At 45.6% G+C, this 24,418-nt stretch overlaps 1 protein-coding gene across 1 annotated transcript in view; it reads left to right on the top strand.

Moving 5' to 3' along the window:
* The window catches only part of LOC142496791 (RH-like protein), a 42,940-nt gene that overhangs the window by 1,880 nt on the left and 16,642 nt on the right, over nt 1–24,418 (top strand). Inside the window, exons 2-5 of the mRNA XM_075603733.1 lie at nt 406–592; nt 3,265–3,415; nt 9,146–9,299; nt 9,889–10,055. Of these exons, the coding sequence (XP_075459848.1) occupies nt 406–592; nt 3,265–3,415; nt 9,146–9,299; nt 9,889–10,055 (659 nt within the window). The remainder of the gene's footprint in view (nt 1–405; nt 593–3,264; nt 3,416–9,145; nt 9,300–9,888; nt 10,056–24,418) is intronic.

Genomic DNA, 24,418 nt, shown 5'->3' with positions numbered 1-24,418 from the left:
GAGCCACCTGTGCTGAAGCAGGGATATCCTGAGAACCTGACCTGTCGGAGGCCCTTGAGGACTGGAGTTGGCCACCCCTACATTACACAGTGCCAGATAAAGGCTGAGCCTCTGATTGAGCCACCTGTGCTGAAGCAGGGAAATCCTGAAAACCTGACCCGTTGGGGGTGGCTTGAGGTCTGGAGTTGAGCGCCCCTGCATTAAAGGATATCAGCGCGGGCAACACCGTTTCATTTTTCAACGATCAATAAATACAGCCACTAAAACACTCCGTGCATGGTTGCTAACACGACGCATAATTGTGCGCGGGACTGTTATACACGCGTGAGTTGTTATGTATCCAAGCAGATATTTCTTTACCTGCCGTGTGACAGTACAATAATGTCTTTTCCTTCTTCTCAACAGCATTTCAAGATGTCAACGTTATGGTGTTTCTCGGATTCGGTTTTCTCTTTGCGTTCTTAAAGAAATATGGATTTAGCGGCATCGCCTTCAACTTTCTCATTGCTGCATTGGGAGTGCAGTGGGCCATTATTTTAGACGCTTTCTTGTTTCATTATAAAGATGGAATTACAGCCATTGGTTTTCGCAGGTAAATATCCCTTCCTCCCCCCCCCAGGTAGACTTAAGGAAGCAGTTTAGGAAGCTCCTATAACTCCTCCCCTAACTGCTCCTATAACTCCTCCCTATAACTCCTCCCCTAACTGCTCCTATAACTCCTCCCTATAACTCCTCCCCTAACTGCTCCTATAACTCCTCCCTATAACTCCTCCCCTAACTGCTCCTATATCCCGCTCCCTATAACTCCTCCCCTAACTGCTCCTATAACTCCTCCCTATAACTCCTCCCCTAACTGCTCCTATAACTCCTCCCTATAACTCCTCCCCTAACTGCTCCTATATCCCGCTCCCTATAACTCCTCCCCTAACTGCTCCTATAACTCCTCCCTATAACTCCTCCCCTAACTGCTCCTATAACTCCTCCCTATAACTCCTCCCCTAACTGCTCCTATAACTCCTCCCTATAACTCCTCCCCTAACTGCTCCTATAACTCCTCCCTATAACTCCTCCCCTAACTGCTCCTATAACTCCTCCCTATAACTCCTCCCCTAACTGCTCCTATAACTCCTCCCTATAACTCCTCCCCTAACTGCTCCTATAACTCCTCCCTATAACTCCTCCCCTAACTGCTCCTATAACTCCTCCCTATAACTCCTCCCCTAACTGCTTCTATAACTCCTCCCTATAACTCCTCCCCTAACTGCTCCTATAACTCCTCCCTATAACTCCTCCCCTAACTGCTCCTATATCCCGCTCCCTATAACTCCTCCCCTAACTGCTCCTATAACTCCTCCCTATAACTCCTCCCCTAACTGCTCCTATAACTCCTCCCTATAACTCCTCCCCTAACTGCTCCTATAACTCCTCCCTATAACTCCTCCCCTAACTGCTCCTATAACTCCTCCCTATAACTCCTCCCCTAACTGCTCCTATAACTCCTCCCTATAACTCCTCCCCTAACTGCTCCTATAACTCCTCCCTATAACTCCTCCCCTAACTGCTCCTATAACTCCTCCCTATAACTCCTCCCCTAACTGCTCCTATAACTCCTCCCTATAACTCCTCCCCTAACTGCTCCTATAACTCCTCCCCTAACTGCTCCTATAACTCCTCCCTATAACTCCTCCCCTAACTGCTCCTATAACTCCTCCCTATAACTCCTCCCCTAACTGCTCCTATAACACCTCCCTATAACTCCTCCCCTAACTGCTCCTATAACTCCTCCCTATAACTCCTCCCCTAACTGCTCCTATAACTCCTCCCTATAACTCCTCCCCTAACTGCTCCTATAACTCCTCCCTATAACTCCTCCCCTAACTGCTCCTATAACTCCTCCCTATAACTCCTCCCCTAACTGCTCCTATAACTCCTCCCTATAACTCCTCCCCTAACTGCTCCTATATCCGCTCCCTATAACTCCTCCCCTAACTGCTCCTATATCCGCTCCCTATAACTCCTCCCCTAACTGCTCCTATAACCGCTCCCTATAACTCCTCCACTAACTGCTCCTATATCCGCTCCCTATAACTCCTCCCCTAACTGCTCCTATAACTCCTCCCCTAACTGCTCCTATAACTCCTCCCCTAACTGCTCCTATAACCGATCCCTATAACTCCTCCCCTAACTGCTTCTATAACTCCTCCCCTAACTGCTCCTATATCTGCTCGCTATATCCGCTCCCTATAACTCCTCCCCAAACTGCTCCTATAACCGCTCCCTATAACTCCTCCCCTAACTGCTCCTATAACTCCTCCCCTAACTGCTCCTATAACTCCTCCCCTAACTGCTCCTATATCTGCTCGCTATATCCGCTCCCTATATCTCCTCCCCTAACTGCTCCTATAACCGCTCCCTATAACTCCTCCCCTAACTGCTCCTATAACTCCTCCCCTAACTGCTCCTATAACGCCTCCCCTAACTGTCATAGATATATGAGTAGACCAGGGGCGGCCAACTCCAGTCCTCAAGTGCCACCAACAGGCCGGGTACTAGTGATATCCCTGCATCCCTGAGCCACTGATTGAGCCACCCGTGCTGAAGCAGGGATATCCTGAAAACCTGACCCGTTGGTGGCCCTTGAGGACTGGAGTTGGCCGCCCCAGGAGCTAGTATACCAGTCCCTAATCATTTCATAATCCATGTATGGCGTTTCTTCTGCAGCCTTTTAACAAGGGGAACACAATAACACGAAATAAGAACAAACACGTGCAGCAAGATGCAGCGTAATGAGGGCCCTGCCCGGGAGGGGGTACTATCCAGCCGTGGGGTGTGCAACTCCAGTCCTCAGGGGCCATCAACAGGTCAGGTTTTCAGACTATCCCTGCTTAAGCACAGGTGGCTCAATCAGTGGCTCACTAGTTTGAGCCATATGTGCTGAAGCAGAAATATCCTGAAAACCTGACCTGTTTGGAGGAGGAGGGGGGGGGGTGGCTTGAGGACTGCAGTTGAGCCCCCCTGTCATAAGCCACCTTTCCGCCACGAGAAGACACGTGACAGAATGACTGCACGTGTCTTGTAGCTGAAGACTGCTTAGCAAATACGGCCCCTAACACTTTCCCTGAATGGGCCAGAATTTGGCCTTCCAGTGCTGCACGGGGGTCTTAGCATAGCACCAGTTAGTAAACATGTCGCTTTATGTTATACTACAATGTGAATGACTATGTTGCCGATTTGCTGCCCCTAATCGCAGCATCCCTGCTTCAGCTTACTCACAGGGCTAATGAGCGTGTTGCCCGTTGCAATCTCGGCCGGGGCGCTCCTGGGGAAGATGAACCCCGCGCAGCTGTTACTGATGACAGCCCTCGAAGTCACCGTGTTTACAGTGAACAGATACATCATGACGACACTTCTCAAGGTAAGATCGGATCCAGCGTGGATGTGTCGTAAAGGTGAGGTGCCACATAGCAGGTTAAAAAAAAAACATCCACGTTTTGTAAAGAATGTAACAATTTCACTGGCTTCCTTCAGCTAGTGTAACTGGAGCAGCACGATGTGAGGAACGGAGCACTGATCCAGGCAAACATCGCCCGGGGGCCCCATAAACAGCGTCATTTTATTCCAGTCTCATGGACAGAAAAAGACACCAACGCGTTTCACGCTCCACTGCGCTTTATCCGGGTGTTTGTTATGGTAGTGTAACCCTGCTTCCCCCCCCCGACTCTACAGTGGTGTCTAGGGCACATGAGGGCAGATTACATGCGGTGTGGTGTGTACCTATTAGGAACAGGAGGGCCTGAGCTTCCCGCGGTGTTGTGGGGGAGCCAGGACCGGGCTTCTGGGGTGATAGCCTCCATGATCTCTTAGTGGTGCAGCGCCTCCATCTTCTATACTCCGAGGGTAATGGGACAGGACCGGTATAGAAGAACCCCTCGGGTCCCAGGGTTATACTCTCCAAATCACACACAGTCTTTACGGGTGAAGAATAGTCTCTTTATTTGACAGAGCAACAATATCCCAACGATAAGGCTTCCAACAGCCGCAACACAATAGCCAGGACGGGTTATACACAGTTCACCTCCGCCCAAATACTTCCTCCACTCCTTCCCTCCAAGTCACTCTTCCGACAGGATGGTCTGAGTTAGGGCTTCAATACCCCGTGGCCCACCCCCGAGGTTAGCCTCGAGGTGGGTCTTGAATTCTCCCCCATCACCCCTGGCAGTGGGGTGAGGGCATTGGTCCACCAGTCTATAATTCTATCAGCTCTACCTATAGACGCTGATCGTTTCAGTTCCTCTCGCTCTCAACCGGCACGCTGCACCGGGGAGCTCGTAGCCTCCTGATACTCCTCGGACCGTTCGGCAGGATTCGTGGCTCACGGCATAATAACCGGCAACTCTAGACTCTCGATATCACGGTTCACTCGGCTCTTCCTAACTACTCTCTCGAACGAAAAACCAGAAGGGCCGCCACTCTGCGGAGTGGGCTGCTAAATACAGAGCTAGCCCCGCCCCTCCTGGTGTCAGCAGAACCTCCCCTCTTGCTCACGCCTGCAGCAGAGTCCAGGCCGGCATCTACCATTCAGGTTAGGGCTATGAAGGGGGAAAACCCATGATGATTACTGGCGCCTGATCTTAACAGGACTTACCGCAGTAAAAGGAAGATAGGTATAGCCTGTGTTGTTTACAGGGGGCTACAGTAGCAAATGTAACTGTGCTAAAAGAAAAGATGTGGCTGCCTGTTTTGTTTTGATAATCAGTTGCAAATTGCATTCTTGCAGGCCTCCTGAATGGGGGAGTGTTTCTGTTCCCCTTATCTTCCCCTGTCCTTATTAGAGAGCCCAAAAAAGATGAGGCAGAGCCTGTGCAAACACTCGTTGAACATAGAATCGGGGCCGGGGAGGACAGGGGGGGGGGGGGGGGAGAGCCGGGACAAGTGTCCTGGGCACGATGAGAAGAGGGAGGGGATTTAGGGAGCGGGGTTGAGTGAGAGGAAGGTAATTGAGTGATAGCGGAGGGGGGCTGAGAGTGAGAGGGGGCATAAGAGTGAGTGAGGGATGAGGGGGGGGGGAGAAATACAAGGGGAGATGGGGGGGAATAGAGGAGGCGGCTCGCAAGAAAGTGTGAAATGGGGGAGCTCGCAAGACCACTGACATGGTGGGGGGGGGGGGGGGAGGGGCTGCGCGGTGGAAACGTTAATCCTGGGCCCCAGGAAATCTGCCGGCGGCCCTGCCCAGAATAACAAAGAAAAGGGAGGGGAATGCAAATGTCAGATTTTGGTAAGAATGTAAGGGGGGGTAAAACCCCTTAAATATGTCACCAGCATTGGTACACTTTGGTCCTAAGAGGGATTGACCGTTTGTCACAGACACGCCCAGGCACCGGGCGCTGGTAACGGAAGGGGAGGGAGCTTTACACCCGTGCTGATCGAGTCGGCCGCTCCGTTGTCAGCCCGATTAGTCTCTATAAAACACGCACGTTCCCGTGATGTACCCAGCGCGTAGCGATGGCCCTGTACAGTTTCACTCTCCCTACACGACGGGAAGACCCGATGGGGAGGATTTATCTCCTTTTTTATCATGAGAACGATCTTGATATATTAAAGCTGCACTCCCGGAGACCCTTTTAAGTTGTTTTTTTAATGGGCGTGAAACGGGGGCTCTCTGGGGCAGAACCGTGTTGATTTCAGCCCCGGGGCCTCCCTGCTTCCAGAGATACTTACCTCAGAAGGGGTTGCCTGTTGCAGCTCTGGCTGGGCTGGTTTGGGCTAACATAATGGCTGCTTACATGTCCTGTGTATCGGCCCACATGACGCGGGACATTTAAACAACAGAAAGATACCTGCAGCACCTATGGAGTTAAGTATCTCAGGAAGCAGGGGGTCCCCAGAGCTGAAATGAACCGGAGACAGGTAAGGGGTCCCCAGGAGGGCCGCTTTAAAAACACATGAAATCATTCAGATTACAGGTGTCGTGGAAAAACTCAGTTCCACGCGTGTCTGTGTAGGCAAGCAATTTGTATAGAGAACTGTTATGACAAACAGCTGTATGCAAGAGACATTCATGTACAATCAAACATGAGTCTGATCTAACATAAATGTACTAATTTATATATGCCCCAGGCAGTCTACTTTGTTCCCAAAAAGTAATGGGTGTGGGTACATAATTTTGCAATGCCCGCCCATATGACGTCATCGGGCATCCTATTTTATTTCTACATAATTACCAATTATATGTTGCAAACTAGACAGGACAAAGAAAGATATACAATTTATGGCACCCTCACCCCTACCCCCCCCCCCTCCACCCCCCAAACTCCTTAGCTGTTTCCCCTCCTTCTCCTAACTGCTCAAAGGAATTTTGACAGATAAAAAGTAAAGCGGGAGGCCCATCTGGGAAAAGATAAGAAATTAGTCCGCTTTTATAAAGGCGAGAAAAAGTTCAGAGAAGAAAAAACTTCTTCCATATGTCTCTTCTACTGCTTCACTGCTACCCATAATACACTGCAACACAAAGCATGGCTTTTCTTATAGTTAGACATATGTTAATAACATACAAATATTATACTTCCACGCAGGTTTCCTGAATGGGTTGGCATTCTGGCAGCAAAAGGGGGATTTTCGTTTCAGGTTTAGTAGACTTGGCCCTATTTTCCGTTTTTGACTTCAGTAGTGCAGTCCATGCGGATCACATGGGGGAAGGCTAGAGTTCGGCTTCCTGTCTCCCAAATGTAGGAGAGATTCCTACACCCGATGCACCTCGTTAGCCAGAGAAGTTTAAACCACTTCAGACTTGGCAGAATTGTTTTATGGAAACGCGAAATAAAAAAGTGACGCTGAGAGATGCAGAATTTGCTACATCTCATTGTACAGCAAATAAAGCACGTCTCAGAGGGGGCCTGCAACCCTGGCTCTCCCCATCATCGCTTAGCAAACAATGCTTCCAATGCAGCCAGGGATTCTGGGAAATGACATGCAAATGAGCACAGTGTCACTCTTTACAGGCTTATCCATTTTAACACGGACCCCTATAAGCGTATAACTGCCGTATTGCACAGCTATTCGGTGCAGCCTGGGTTACAGAAGTGCAAAGCCAGTAACCCTACTCACAGGCAGCTATAGCTCCATCGCATTTTAATCTGTGTCATGAAAACCCTCCTACTGCCACCCCCCAAATCCCAAGTTGATACACATGGTGGGGTGTGGGTGGGAAACGGAGCACAGACCTTGATACATTGACGCAAACAAATGCGAGATGAAAATAACACTATTTGTGTCATTGACCCGTCACCCCCCGTGTCTCAAAATCGAAGCCACTATCTACATTGGGTTTACGTAACCCGTAGAGTACACCTATGATGTCCCATACCTGGGGCCCTTCTGGTGTTCAGGGAGATGTTACCTTGTGCTATTTGTGCTCGTCTCAGGACCCAAGTGGAGACCCTTCTCTTCCGTTCATGTCACACGCCATTGAATGGGCCACAGTGCGTCGTCCAGCCCTGAATAGTGTCTTATAGAATAGCACAGCTTAGTAAATATGGGCATCTATGTCCCTGTGCCTTAGGCACCAAAAGTTAGGTTTGAAGCTCTCCGGGGCAGGCACACATACCCTGATACACATCCCAGGCAGGCACATACCCTCATACAGATCCGGGCAGGCACACATACCCTGATACACATCCGGGCAGGCACACAAACACTGATACAGATCCGGGCAGGCACACATACCCTGATACAGATCCGGGCAGGCACACATACCATGATACAGATCCGGGCAGGCACACATACCCTTATACACATCCGGGGCAGGCACACATACCCTGATACACATCCGGGGCAGGCACACATACCCTGATACACATCCGGGGCAGGCACACATACCCTGATACACATCCGGGGCAGGCACACATACCCTGATACACATCCGGGCAGGCACACTTACCCTGATACAGATCCGGGGCAGGCACACATACCCTGATACACATCCGGGGCAGGCACACATACCCTGATACACATCCGAGGCAGGCACACATACCCTGATACACATCCGGGGCAGGCACACATACCCTGATACACATTCGGGGCAGGCACACATACCCTGATACACATCCGGGGCAGGCACACATACCCTGATACAGATCCGGGCAGGCACACATACCCTGATACACATCCGGGCAGGCACAAATACCCTGATACACATCCAGGGCAGGCACACATACCCTGATACAGATCCAGGCAGGCACACATACCCTGATACACATCCGGGGCAGGCACACATACCCTGATACACATCCGGGGCGGCACAAATACCCTGATACACATCCGGGGCAGGCACACATAGCCTGATACACATCCGGGGCAGGCACACATACCCTGATACAGATCCAGGCAGGCACACATACCCTGATACACATCCGGGGCAGGCACACATACCCTGATACACATCCGGGGCAGGCACACATACCCTGATACACATCCGGGGCAGGCACACATACCCTGATACACATCCGGGGCAGGCACACATACCCTGATATACATCCGGGGCAGGCACACATAGCCTGATACAGATCCGGGCAGGCACACAAACACTGATACACATCCGGGGCAGGCACACATACACTGATACACATCCGGCCAGGCACACATACCCTGATACACATCCGGGGCAGGCACACATAGCCTGATACAGATCCGGGCAGGCACACAAACACTGATACACATCCGGGGCAGGCACACATACACTGATACACATCCGGCCAGGCACACATACCCTGATACACATCCGGGGCAGGCACACATACACCGAGACCACAGATCAGACTGACTCAGATACACACACATTCACTGATAAACATAGAGCAGACTGATCCAGATGCACACACTAATACACTAATACACACAGAGTAGACTGAGTGTATCTCTGCAGCCGCACGTACACACCGCCTTGAACATGGGACATTCAGCCAGTCTCCTGAGTATAGCCAAGATTTCCCACTTCTCCCGGTCATTCCAGGAGACTAATGCCAGGTGGGCCAGCCTCATTCTGTAAGTCCAGATAAATAAAGCCATACCTCATACTCCCACTGTAAAGATACTTGCAGAATAGTCATTGGTCCAAGTTGTGATATTCATTGTCTTGATTGCCTCTCAGATGGACGGTCACCTTAGCATGATGCATGCTCACATCTTCGGAGCGTATTATGGACTGTCCGTTTCCTGGTTTCTCCACAAGCCTTCTCCAAGTCACAATGCTGCCCACGAGAAAGAGAAATCGGAAACTACGTCAGAGCTGTTTTCAATGCTGGGTAAGAGCGACAAACTCAAGAGGTGATCAATTAAGGCAGGGGTGCTCAACTCCAGTGCTCAAAGGCCACCAACAGGTCAGGTTTTCAGGATACCCCTGCTTCAGCACAGGGGGCTCAGTCTTCGACTGAGCCACTGATTGAGCCCCCTGTGCTGAAGCAGGGATATCCTGAAAACCTGACCTGTTGGTGGCCATCTCTGGTCTGAGGGTTTTCAGTTAGTCCAGGGATAGCCAACTCCAGTCCTCAAGGGCCACCAACAGGTCAGGTGTTAAGGATATCCCTGCTTCAGCACAGGTGGCTCAATCGCCGACTCCCCCTCGTCCGTTCCTCTCTTGCATTTTATAGAATATCGCGGGAATACTTCATTGGTCAGTATTTCCGTGGTTGCATCTGCGCACAGAATTTTTAAAGACGAAACAAAATCTCTGGTGAACATAACACTTTGGAAAAACATGCAGACATACAAATACCTTAATCCATTTATATGCAAATGGAGAATTCGATATACCCCCCTTTTATCACTGCATTGTAATTGCTTGGCTTGGAAGTGAGAATAGATTGTAATATTTTACTGTTTGATCTTCCCCAGGGACCCTGTTTTTGTGGACGTTCTGGCCTTCTTATAATTCCTTGTTGCTTCACGATGAAATAGAACGGAAAAATGCTGTGTACAACACTTATTACGCCATCGCCGTCAGCACAGTCACTGCGTTTTCAGTATCCGTGCTCAGCAATCAGAAGGGAAGACTCGAAATGGTAAGAGTTACCTTGCTCAACTGACCAAACCACAGTGGTACCGGGGGGTGGGTGGGGGGGCGGGAGGATCACGTGATCAGTTCCGGGTACCGGGGGGTGGGGGGGGGGGGCGGGAGGATCACGCGATCAGTTCCGGGTACCGGGGGGTGGGGGGGGGGGGGCGGGAGGATCACGCGATCAGTTCCGGGTACCGGGGGGTGGGGCGTACCACTATTTACTATTATTTTTTTTTACAAACCCACTTTTTTGTGTGTGTACAATTTTTTTTTTAGCATTTTAGTAAACCCTTTTAGTGCCCGTGGGTCACGCCCCCTCCCTAGCCGCGGACACCTACGGTTGGATCACGTGATCAGTTCCGGGTACCGGAGGCCGGGAGTTACGGGGAGCGCGGTACGCCATCCAGCGCCGGACGCGTGCAGGTCCGGGGAAAAGAAACACAAGCAAAAGGCACGATATTAGGTGCATGTCCCGAGGGTCCCTGGGGTGGCACCTTTCTTCGCGTACACCCTACGTCATCAGGGCACTGAAGGGGTTAATTTTTAAAAGGGGAAAAAACTCTTTTATATTCGGAACGCAGGGAAAACTGAATAGTATAAAATATCATAGTCAAAGGCTTCTTCATTAAAAGGGAATACATAATAATAATAATAATAATAATAATAATAATAATAATATATGTATATATTTACATAGTAGATGAGGTTGACAAAAGACATATGTCCATCAAGTTCAACCTATGCTAAATTGAGACGACCGATAGTTTATCCTATATTTGTACTTACAGTATATTGATCCAGAGGAAGGCAAACAAAAACTCCAGTGAAATATCATCTAATGATATCTCATAAGGGGAAAAGCAGAAAACAATATATTTTTTAACAAATCTATTGTATCTGCCATCACAGTCTCCATGAGTAATGAATTCCACGCTTACCCTTACTGTAAAGAACCCTTTCCTTTGTTGCTAGTGAAATCTTCTTTCCTCCAACTGTAAGGGACCGAATCCTTTGTACTGCCCGTGGGATGAATAGTTCTTTTAAAAGCTCCTTGTACTGTCCCCGAATATATTTGTAGATAGTTATCAAATCCCTTCTTAGATGCCTCTTTTCTAATGTAAACAAACATAATTTAGCTAGCTTCTTCTTATAAATCAGATTATCCATCCCCTTTATTAATTTGGTGGGTCTTCTCTGCACTTTCTCTAGTTCCATAATGTCTTTTTTTTTTATGGCGTATATTCTTTCTTTTCAGGGAATGTGGAATTATTATTCATTGAACCCCTTGGGTGCAATGCATTCCTGGCCCCATCAGGACTCAAGGTTAAATCTTAAACTTTTATAATAAATACCAATACAGCTACTAGGAATTCAAAATGAGAACACAAGACGCTCACTTATATGTAACTTTTTTTTAAAATGACACTCTCATTGCCCACAATGCATTGCAAAATGTAGCTATCTCTTGCAGCAAATGGCTTACACTATATAGCAATATTCCATGCTAAAATGTGTGTGTGTGTATGTATGTAGATAGATAGATAGATATAAACAGGGCGTCTCTGGAGCGGTTCCCACTTCATTTCAGCTCCGGGGACCCCCTGCTTCCGAGGATGCTTGCTACTGTAGACACTTCTGGTACCTCCATGGAAGTTTAAATCTCTGCATCACATAGGCCAGTAGGAAGCCGCCACAGGCTCCTATGCCTCGTGAGATTTAAGCCTCCATATTGTTCACCCGGCCAGGAATATTACCGGCACCCCCCACGGAGGTCAGTATCTCGGGAAGCAGGGGGGTTCCCGGAGCTGAAATTAACACGGTCCAGCTCGGGAGACCCCCTGCTTGTGATGTCATGTATGATGACATGAGCAAGGCATGGGGGGGGGGGGAGGTGGAATTAAGGGTGTGTGTTACCTTAACTCGAAATTTCCAGACTTTTGAAGGGTTTGTTTACAAATCTTAAGTACACTTTAACAATATTTTTCCAGTTGAATATATATGTATGTGTATTTGTCTATATGTATGGTGTGTTTGTGTATAAGCGTATATATGTATGGTAATAAAACAGCCTGTGTGTCTGTCAGAGCCATAGCTCGAAGACCATGAAACCTATATACAGTATATACAATACAATCCTTCCGAATTTGGTTAAAATGAGTCCAGTTTTGAAAGGTTCAGTCCTCCATCTTGATCCAAAATGGCATCCAATTGTATCCAAACATAGACAAAAACCTGCTCCTTGGTCTCAGGAACCATCATGCAAAATTTGTTTCCAATATCTTAAAGCAACAGTCCAAGCTGCTGTCCCCCCCCCCCCCCCCTTTAATATGTGCATCAATACAATCCACACAAGGATAAGTGATTAGCTAAGTTGTCGGTCGGTCCATTCTCTTGTGATCGTTCGGCGAAGATTCGTCTCGGGGGTTCACTAAATGTCTGTCAATGCAGCAGAAGAGGACCAAAGATGCAAATTTCTGTAGGGAAGATCATGTGATCAGGCAGTCACTAGATTCAATTGGTGCACTGCTAGAGAGAGGGCAGGGCTCAAAAAGGTGTGTGCCAGAGCCTGTTTCAGAAGAAGAAGGGGGTGTGACTTTGTAAATGGTTGCTATAGAAACAAAAAAATGCTTGTTACATTACAATACATTAAAAATGTAATTCAGAGTTGTTTAAAAAAAAAACGCTATAAGTATTTTCTCATAATACAGAACTGATTTATAAAAAAAAAAAAACACATGTAGGATATTGCTTGGTCTGCAGCTTTAAGAGGTGTCCAAATGCACAGCGAACAGACAGACAAATTTCCAAAATATATAGTAGCAGAGGGAAAGAAAAAGGAGAGAAAAGAAGCCATGCATAATCTGTAAAGAGCGGGGAGAAGGAAAGGCACAGGCTTGCCAGTGTGGAAGGCTCCCCCATTCACCTGAAGCATAGGAAAAGAAAGCTATTATTATAAAGTCTTATGGTCAGCGAGTCCGCGTGACACAGGGACAGATTAGTGTTGGTGAATGGTGATAACGGTGCAACAATCATTAATTCACCCATGTGTTGGTCCTGCATTATCAGACCTCACGGTAGCAAGACGAAACAGAATATGGTATATATATATATATATATACACTTAAAGTGAGTGTCCTTAATACCGGCTCCCTACCTGTACCGAAGCTGTGCGCAAGCGGGGAGACTATAGAGCCTATTACAAATGTGTTATTTACATCAGTTATGCACGTATATGACGATTGCAGTACAGTACATGCATCGATAAGTGGGAAAAAAGGTTGTGCTTCACTTTAAGTACATTTTCGCTTTACATACATAGTTACATAGTTACATAGTAGATGAGGTTGAAAAAAGACGTACATCTATCAAGTTCAACCTATGCTAAATTTAGACAACAGATACTTTATTCTATATCTATACTTACTTATTGATCCAGAGGAAGCCAAACAAAAAACCCCATTAAGGGGAAAAATTAATTCCTTCCTGACTCCAAGAATTGGCAATCGGATTAATCCCTGGATCAACATCCTTCCCATGTATACTTATTTGGTATATCCCTGTATACCTTTCCCATCTAATAAGATGTCCAACCTTTTTTTGAACAAATCTATTGTATCTGCCATCACAGTCTCCATGGGTAATGAATTCCACATTTTAACTGCCCTTACTGTAAAGAACCCTTTCCTTTGTTGCTGGTGAAATTTCCTTTCCTCCAACCTTAAGGGATGGCCCCAAGTCCTTTGTACTGCCGTTGGGATGAATAGTTCTTTTGAAAGCTCCTTGTATTGTCCCTGAATATATTTGTATATAGTTATCATATCCCCTCTTAGACGCCTCTTTTCTAATGTAAATAAATCTAATTTAGCTAGCCTCTACTCATAAGTTAGAATGTCCATCCCCTTTATTAATTTGGTGGCTCTTCTCTGCACTCTCTCTAGTTCCATAATGTCTTTTCTTAGGATTGGTGCCCAAAATTGTACTCCATATTCAAGGTGTGGCCTTACTAATACTTTGTAAATGGGCATAATTATGTTTACTTCCCTTCCATCCATTGCCCGTTTGATGCAAGATAACATCTTGTTTGCCTTTGCAGCTACTGATGACATTTGGCACTATTGCTAAGCCTGCTGTCTACAAGCACTCCTAAATCCTTCTCCATCAAGGATTCCCCCAATATATCTCCATTTAATTTGGAAGTCGCCTTTTTATTCTTGTATCCCAAATGCATAACCTTACATTTATCTGTATTAAACCTCATCTGCTATTTACCTGCCCACGTTTCCAGTCTCTCCAAGTCCTTCTGAAGAGAAATTACATCCTGCTCTGATTCTATTACCTTACATAATTTAGTATCATCAGCAAAGATGGAGACTTTGCTCTCGATCCCAACCTCAAGGTCATTAATAAACAAGTTAAAAAGCAGGTGTCCCACTACCGATCCTTGAGGTACTCCACTCACGACTTTAGCCCAACCTGAAAAAGTTCCATTTATGACAAACCTCTGTTGTCTGTCCTTTAACCAGTTTTCAATCCAGGTGCATATATTATTACTGAGTCCAATTTTCTTTATTTTGTACACCAACCTCTTGTGTGAAACCGTATCAAAAGCCTTTGCAAAATCTAAGTAGACCACATCAACTGCATTATCCTGGTCTAAATTCCTACTTACCTCCTCAAAGAAACAAATAAGGTTAGTTTGGCAAGATCTATCCTTCATAAATCCATGCTGACTATTACTAATAATTTTGTTTTCCCTTAGGTATTCCTGAATATTATCCTGTATTAAACCTTCAAGTAGTTTCCCTACTATTGAAGTCAGGCTTACAGGTCTGTAATTCCCCGGGTGTGATCTAGCTCCCTTTTTAAATATAGGCACCACATCTGCTTTACGCCAATCTTGTGGTACTGAGCCTGTGGAAATGGAGTCCTTGAATATTAAATATAATGGTTTTGCTATTACTGAGCTTAACTCCTTGAGAACTGTTGGATGTATGCCATCGGGGCCAGGTGCCTTATTTACTTTAATTTTTTCAAGTCGCTTATTAACTTCTTCTTCAGTTAACCAATTGGTCATTAATATGGAGGTTGTGGCTTCCTCCTGTGGCGCTACTATTGAACTTGATTCTTCCCTGGTAAACACAGAGGCAAAGAATTTGTTTAATACCTCTGCTTTTTCCTTATCTCCAATAATATGCCTACCCATCTCACACTGAAAGGGTCCTATATTTTCTTTTCTCATTTTTTTGTTATTAAGGTACTTAAAGAACCTTTTTAGGGTTGACCTTACTTTCTATTGCAATCCTTTTTTCATTATCCATTTTTGCTAATTTAATTGCCCTTTTGCAATTTTTGTTACATTCCTTATAATTCTGATACGATGTCTCTGTCCCTTCTGACTTAAAGAATCTAAACGCCTTCCTCTTCTTGTCCATTTCCTCCCCTACCTGTTTATTTAGCCACATTGGTTTTGACTTATTTCTTTTATACTTATTACCCAAGGGTATACACTGATAAGTGTGCTTTTCTAACAATGTTTTTAAGACTGCCCATTTATCTTCTACATTTTTCCCTGCAAAAACATCATCCCATTGTATTACTACTAGATTATACCTCAGTTTATTAAAATCTGCCTTTCTAAAGTTTAAAGTCTTTGTTGAACCCAAGTAATCTGTTTTTTGACAATTTATTTCAAATGAGACCATGTTATGATCACTGTTACCCAAATGTTCCAGGACTTGAATATTTGTTATTACTTCTACATTGTTTGATATGACCAAATCCAGAACTGCCCCTCTCCTGGTTGGTTCCTCAATAATTTGGGTCATATAATTATCTTTAAGCACCCCCAAAAACCTGTTTCCTTTTGTTGTAATGCTAATCTCATTGCCCCAGTCTATGTCTGGATAATTAAAATCCCCCATTATGCAAACATGACCCAGTTTTGATGCCTTCTGCATTTGCAAATGTATTTTAGCTTCCTCAATCTCACAGATATTTGGTGGTTTATAGCATATTCCCACAAACATTTTCTTTATACTTTTACCTCCACTGCTTATTTCTATCCACAAGGTCTCTACATTTTCATCATTCCCTTCATAGACATCATCCCTTATAATAGGTTTTAGATCTGGTTTAACATATAGACATACTCCACCTCCCCTTCTATTTGTTCGATCCTTCCGAAAAAGAGAATACCCCTTTAAATTAACTGTCCAGTCATGAGTTTCATCCCACCATGTTTCAGTAATGCCTATATCATACTGCTCCCTTGTAGCTATTAATTCAAGCTCCCCCATTTTATCTGTCAGGCTTCTTGCATTAGCAAGCATGCATTTAAGTTTTTTTTCAGCCTGTACTATTATCTTATCTGCTCCTTCCTTTCTGCTCCCACTTGGTTTAGTATTTAGAAGTTTTCTAGTATTATCTCTATTTACTATGGGTATCTCACTGCTTGTCAAACTTGCACTTGCCCCCATTCTACCTCCATACCACCTTGTATCCTCATCTATTCCATTTAGTTCATTATCTGTTTCATTCCCCTCCCCATCCATCCTAGTTTAAAATCTCCTCCAACCTTTTTAGCATTCTCCCCCCTAGCACAGAAGATCCCTCTTCATTGAGGTGCAATCCGTCCCTAGAATATTGATGGCACCTCTCAGAAAAGGAGTCCCAGTGCTCTTAAAACCCAAACCCCTCCTTCCTACACATAACCATTCCTTGCTAGACTGGATTCTCTCCTCAAACCCCAGCAGAATCCAATCCTCTGGCATCCTTCCTGATATTTTCAGTGACCATGCAATAGTGTACTGTGTAAGGAAAATTAAACCGCCCCATTCAAGCCCTAAAGTTCTCCTCACTAGAACATTTAAAAACTTTAACCCACAACAGTTTCTGGATGACCTTACCAACTGCCCATGGCACAGAATCGATTTAATTCCCGACCCTGATTCTGCGCTCGACTATTTCCAATCCGAGTTCTTAAAACTCTGCGATACCCATGCTCCACTACGCAAAATAAGGGTACGGGGGGCCCACCTTCCATGGGTTACACTTGACCTTATAGCACTCTACCAGTTCAGGGATGCCTTGTGGAAAAGCTACAAAGTAACTGGCACTACCAAGCATCTCAATCACTACAGATGCCTGCGGAACGTGTGCACAAGGCAAACAAGGTATGCAAAAGCACAATATTACTCTGACAATCTCCACCAAAATACATCAAACCCAGCTAACTTCTGGAAGGTTATCAACAATATATTCCAGGCTCCTAACCATCAACAACCAAGTAATATCACTAAGGGGGATATTACTCTGACAAACCCCACTGACATTGCAAATGCATTCAATGATTACTTTGTGGGGTGTGCCACTAACTTATTAGCGAAACGCAGCACAAACCCCAAACATGAATCTCATCCTGGGAGTATCCCTACAGTCCCACCCCCTCCCAACACTGCCCACAATTTTCAATTTAGCCCAGTATCTGAAGAGGAGATTACACAAGCGCTCCTCAAACTAAAACTAAGCAGCCAATGTGGACCCGACTTACTACAATCTAGGTTCCTACGACTTGGTACCCCAGCCATTGCCAAACCAATTGCGTCCATAGTCAACTCTATCCTGTCTGCAGGCCATATCCCTAAGACCTGGAAAACTGCCAGAGTTGTCCCAATCTTCAAAAGTGGGGACAAAAACACTGTCTCAAACTACAGGCCAATCTCACTTCTCCCAATTCTATCCAAAGTTATGGAAAAATGTGTCCACTCCTAATTAAGCGATTTCTATACCAAGACAAATTTCCCTAGCCAATTCCAGTCTGGGTTTCGTCCCAAACACTCCACCGTAACTACCCTGCTAAAAGTTTGCAATGAAATCCAGTGTGGAATGGAACGGGGACAACTCACTGGTGCAGTATTCCTAGATTTTGCAAAGGCTTTTGACACAGTTGATCATGTTATCCTGCTTAACAAACTCCAGAGCTCTGGAATAGGGAAACATGCTTTAAACTGGTTTCAGTCCTACCTATCAGGAAGATCTCAACATGTGTCCATCTCAGGCTCTAACTCCAACCCCCTGGATATCACCTGTGGTGTACCGCAAGGCTCTGTTCTGGGGCCCCTACTCTTCTCAGTGTTCATTAATGATCTTCCCACAGCTTGTAAGGAAGCCTCAATACACATGAATGCAGATGACACAATCCTGTATGCACACAGCCATAGCCTCTCTGACCTTCAACACATACTTCAGCCTGACTTTTTGAGACTCGAAAACTGGATTTCCCAAAACAAACTGTTTTTAAACACTGACAAGACTGTAACAATGGTATTTGGGACCAAGACTAAATTTGTAAAGCTTCCAGTGACTGAGCTCCTGATTAGAACCAACGCTAACACCACCCTAACACCTGTCACTAGTTTTAAATACCTGGGCTTATGGTTTGACTCCCACTTAACATTCGGGATGCACATTGATACCCTGACAACCAAGACCTATGCCAAACTAGGGGTACTTTACAGGAACAAATCCTCCCTAAGTCTCCTGGTCAGAAAGCGTATTGCACAGCAGATGCTAATGCCAATTATTGACTATGGAGACATAGTATATGGCTCGGCTCCTCAAACCCACCTTAGCAAACTTGACACCCTCTACAATTCAATTTGTCGTTTTGTTCTCCAATGCAACTACAACACACATCACTGCGAAATGCTCAAAGAACTAGATTGGTCATCACTAGAGTCTAGGCGCAAAGTTCACCTTTCCTGTCTCACCCTCAAATACTTTCTGGGCAAGCTACCCAGCTTCCTGAACAAGCTCCTCACCCCTACCACATGCAGTACCTATCACCTGAGATCAGACTCCAAAAGACTATTCATGGTCCCAAGACTCAATAAAGTATCCGGACGTTCCTCCTTCTCCTTCCGTGCACCCCAAAACTGGAACAACCTACCAGAGACTCTCATATCCACCACCAGCTTAAGTTCTTTCAAACCTAAGGCTGTCTCACACTTTAATCTGGTCTGTAACTGTTTCATACGCTCATAATATATATGTTCTTTAACTGTGCATGCAATGTCTTGTATATAATGTATACCTTGTTCATTTATGTAACTGTATTTGTAACCATGTATTATTTTGTTTTACTCTGTGCCCAGGACATACTTGAAAACGAGAGGTAACTCTCAATGTATTACTTCCTGGTAAAATATTTTATAAATAAATAAATAAATACACCACTTTCTTAGCCATGCATTAACCTCCCTGATCTCTGACTGTCTCCCTGCGGTAGCGCATGGCACTGGTAGTATTTCAGAAAATACTACCTTGGAGGTCCTTGCCTTAAGCTTTTGGCCTAGATCCCTGTAATCATTTTTTAGGACCCTCCATCTTTCTCTAACTTTGTCATTGGTGCCAAAATGTACCAAGACCACCGGGTCAATCCCAGCCCCCCCCCCAACAATCTGTCTACCCGATCCGCAATGTGCCGAACCCGAGCACCCGGGAGACAACAAACTGTTCGGTTCATGCGGTCCCGGCAACAGATTGCCCTATCTACCTTCTTAATAATGGAGTCCCCTACCACCACAATCTTTCTTTGCATCTGAGCATCCTGAGTCCCCACTGTGCTGGAGGAACTATTCCCCTGGCTGCTAGAGGAATTAGTCTCCCCCAGCCTTGCCATTTCTGCCCCAACATTCCCAATATCTTCACTCAACACGGCAAATCTATTGGGATGTGTCAGCTCAGAAACGACCTGCCTCTCCCTATTGCCCCTGCTTCCCCTTCTAACTGTCACCCAGCTACCTACCTGCTCCTCACTAACAGCAACTAAGCTACCGACCTGCTCCTCACTAAAAGCGCCACTATCTGCACCACTAGTCGAAGCAAGGGCCTGCTCCGTGAGCTCTAATTCCCTTTCAAGATTGCCAATGTCCCTCAATATTGCAAGTTGCCTCTTCAGATCAGCAATCTCTGATTCTAAAGAGACCACCCGCTCACACCTCACACAGCGGTATGCTCCTTGGAACAGCTGCTCCAAGTGCACATACATGTGGCAAGATGAGCATTGATTGGCATTTTCAATCCTGCTCATTCTAGCAACTATGAAGTTTAGAAGTACTAACAGTAAACTGTACTTCAATATACTATACCTTGTTTAACCGCTTCCTTGTTCAAACTGCTTCTGGTTCTAACTGCACACACTTTAAACAACCTGCACTTCAATCAACCACACAGATCAATCAGTACACGCATGCTGCGGTCCCATTGCGTGCGACGTACGTTAATGCGGGGTATGCCTGTATACACACACACACAAACAGGGACCCCCGGCCCGTCTCACCCTTGGTGTCCCCGCCAGCAGTGAGCTAGCGATCCCCAAATATGCCAAGTGTCTAATCGCCAATGACTATCAATAATAAAAAGTGATGATCACCAATGATGCAGAAAATGCTTGAAAGTAAAATATCCCGTGGTTATGGGTATGCATGTCTATATTTATATAGTGCCATCCAGGTACATCGCGCGTTACAGCAGTAATACACGTGAGATAATAATACAAATAACACGTGATGGGAATAGGCGCGTCAGACATAAAACAGGAAAAGGAGTCCCTGTGCCGAAGAGCTTACCAACTAACATGACCTAATCTCACCATAACTTTGGTAGCCACAGAAAACGATAGTGTACAGAAGTCGTTACCGCCCCGACCACATAATATATAGCCCCGACCACATAATATATAGCCCCGACCACATAATATATAGCCCCGACCACATAATATATAGCCCCGACCACATAACATATAGCCCCGACCACATAACATATAGCCCCGACCACATAACATATAGCCCCGACCACATAACATATAGCCCCGACCACATAACATATAGCCCCGACCACATAACATATAGCCCCGACCACATAACATATAGCCCCGACCACATAACATATAGCCCCGACCACATAATAAGGAAATATATCCTGACAGGATGCGATGGGAACAGCTTCAGAAAACAATGTTTTATATAAAAAAGACAAAAATAGGTTTCAAATGGCAAACAGCAGAGGAACAAATTTCCAAAAATACACTAGAAACGGCCTCTAGTGCAGGGGCGGCCAACTCCAGTCTTCAAGGGCCACCAACAGGTCAGGTTTTTGGGATACCCCTGCACAGGTGGCTCAGTCGAAGACTCTGCCTCTGGTTGAGTCACCTGTGCTGGAGCATGGACTGATTAAGCCACCTGTGCTGAAGCAGGGATGGCGGCACGTTGTCCTGACAACAGGAATGCTACGTAACGGCACATGACACCCGTTGCCAGGACAACGGGACGCTACATGACGTCACAGAGTGCTATGACAACATAACGTTGTGACGCCTCGGCACCATAAGGTGTGCCATTGTCATGGCAACTTAAAGCCACAGGACGTCGTGAGAGTGTCCTATTGTCATGGCAACGCGGCACCATTTGACGCGGCGCAGCCATATTGACTGGAGTCGCAGGGGGAGATACCGGGAAACCCCGCCGCTGCTGACGGTAAGCGCAAAATGTAAAAATGTTATCTCTGGGTTAGCCTTCAGTAGGAGGCGAGATTAACCTCGCTCTAACTACATATTTAGGTACGTGTCTGATAATGACTATTCTGTGTGCTACCAGGGAGGTGAGATTAACCTCGCTCTAACTACATATTTAGGTATATGTCTGATAATGACTATTCTGTGTGCTACCAGGGAGGCGAGATTAACCTCGCTCTAACTACATATTTAGGTACGTGTCTGATAATGACTATTCTGTGTGCTACCAGGGAGGTGAGATTAACCTCGCTCTAACTACATATTTAGGTATATGTCTGATAATGACTATTCTGTGTGCTACCAGGGAGGTGAGATTAACCTCGCTCTAACTACATATTTAGGTATATGTCTGATAATGACTATTCTGTGTGCTACCAGGGAGGCGAGATTAACCTCGCTCTAACTACATATTTAGGTACGTGTCTGATAATGACTATTCTGTGTGCTACCAGGGAGGCGAGATTAACCTCGCTCTAACTACATATTTAGGTACGTGTCTGATAATGACTATTCTGTGTGCTACCAGGGAGGTGAGATTAACCTCGCTCTAACTACATATTTAGGTACGTGTCTGATAATGACTATTCTGTGTGCTACCAGGGAGGTGAGATTAACCTCGCTCTAACTACATATTTAGGTACGTGTCTGATAATGACTATTCTGTGTGCTACCAGGGAGGTGAGATTAACCTCGCTCTAACTACATATTTAGGTACGTGTCTGATAATGACTATTCTGTGTGCTACCAGGGAGGTGAGATTAACCTCGCTCTAACTACATATTTAGGTACGTGTCTGATAATGACTATTCTGTGTGCTACCAGGGAGGCGAGATTAACCTCGCTCTAACTACATATTTAGGTACGTGTCTGATAATGACTATTCTGTGTGCTACCAGGGAGGCGAGATTAACCTCGCTCTAACTACATATTTAGGTACGTGTCTGATAATGACTATTCTGTGTGCTACCAGGGAGGCGAGATTAACCTCGCTCTAACTACATATTTAGGTACGTGTCTGATAATGACTATTCTGTGTGCTACCAGGGAGGAGAGATTAACCTCGCTCTAACTACATATTTAGGTACGTGTCTGATAATGACTATTCTGTGTGCTACCAGGGAGGTGAGATTAACCTCGCTCTAACTACATATTTAGGTACGTGTCTGATAATGACTATTCTGTGTGCTACCAGGGAGGTGAGATTAACCTCGCTCTAACTACATATTTAGGTACGTGTCTGATAATGACTATTCTGTGTGCTACCAGGGAGGCGAGATTAACCTCGCTCTAACTACATATTTAGGTACGTGTCTGATAATGACTATTCTGTGTGCTACCAGGGAGGCGAGATTAACCTCGCTCTAACTACATATTTAGGTACGTGTCTGATAATGACTATTCTGTGTGCTACCAGGGAGGCGAGATTAACCTCGCTCTAACTACATATTTAGGTACGTGTCTGATAATGACTATTCTGTGTGCTACCAGGGAGGCGAGATTAACCTCGCTCTAACTACATATTTAGGTACGTGTCTGATAATGACTATTCTGTGTGCTACCAGGGAGGCGAGATTAACCTCGCTCTAACTACATATTTAGGTACGTGTCTGATAATGACTATTCTGTGTGCTACCAGGGAGGCGAGATTAACCTCGCTCTAACTACATATTTAGGTACGTGTCTGATAATGACTATTCTGTGTGCTACCAGGGAGGCGAGATTAACCTCGCTCTAACTACATATTTAGGTACGTGTCTGATAATGACTATTCTGTGTGCTACCAGGGAGGCGAGATTAACCTCGCTCTAACTACATATTTAGGTACGTGTCTGATAATGACTATTCTGTGTGCTACCAGGGAGGTGAGATTAACCTCGCTCTAACTACATATTTAGGTACGTGTCTGATAATGACTATTCTGTGTGCTACCAGGGAGGCGAGATTAACCTCGCTCTAACTACATATTTAGGTACGTGTCTGATAATGACTATTCTGTGTGCTACCAGGGAGGCGAGATTAACCTCGCTCTAACTACATATTTAGGTATGTGTCTGATAATGACTATTCCGTGTGCTACCAGGGAGGCGAGATTAACCTCGCTCTAACTACATATTTAGGTACGTGTCTGATAATGACTATTCTGTGTGCTACCAGGGAGGTGAGATTAACCTCGCTCTAACTACATATTTAGGTACGTGTCTGATAATGACTATTCTGTGTGCTACCAGGGAGGCGAGATTAACCTCGCTCTAACTACATATTTAGGTACGTGTCTGATAATGACTATTCTGTGTGCTACCAGGGAGGCGAGATTAACCTCGCTCTAACTACATATTTAGGTATGTGTCTGATAATGACTATTCTGTGTGCTACCAGGGAGGCGAGATTAACCTCGCTCTAACTACATATTTAGGTACGTGTCTGATAATGACTATTCTGTGTGCTACCAGGGAGGCGAGATTAACCTCGCTCTAACTACATATTTAGGTACGTGTCTGATAATGACTATTCTGTGTGCTACCAGGGAGGCGAGATTAACCTCGCTCTAACTACATATTTAGGTATGTGTCTGATAATGACTATTCTGTGTGCTACCAGGGAGGTGAGATTAACCTCGCTCTAACTACATATTTAGGTACGTGTCTGATAATGACTATTCTGTGTGCTACCAGGGAGGTGAGATTAACCTCGCTCTAACTACATATTTAGGTACGTGTCTGATAATGACTATTCTGTGCGCTACCAGGGAGGTGAGATTAACCTCGCTCTAACTACATATTTAGGTACGTGTCTGA

This window comes from Ascaphus truei, chromosome 6 (assembly GCF_040206685.1).
Source record: "Ascaphus truei isolate aAscTru1 chromosome 6, aAscTru1.hap1, whole genome shotgun sequence".
Lineage (NCBI taxonomy): Eukaryota > Metazoa > Chordata > Amphibia > Anura > Ascaphidae > Ascaphus > Ascaphus truei.
The sequence above is the reverse complement of the archived record's forward strand: the minus strand, read 5'-3'. Positions and strand labels throughout refer to the sequence as shown.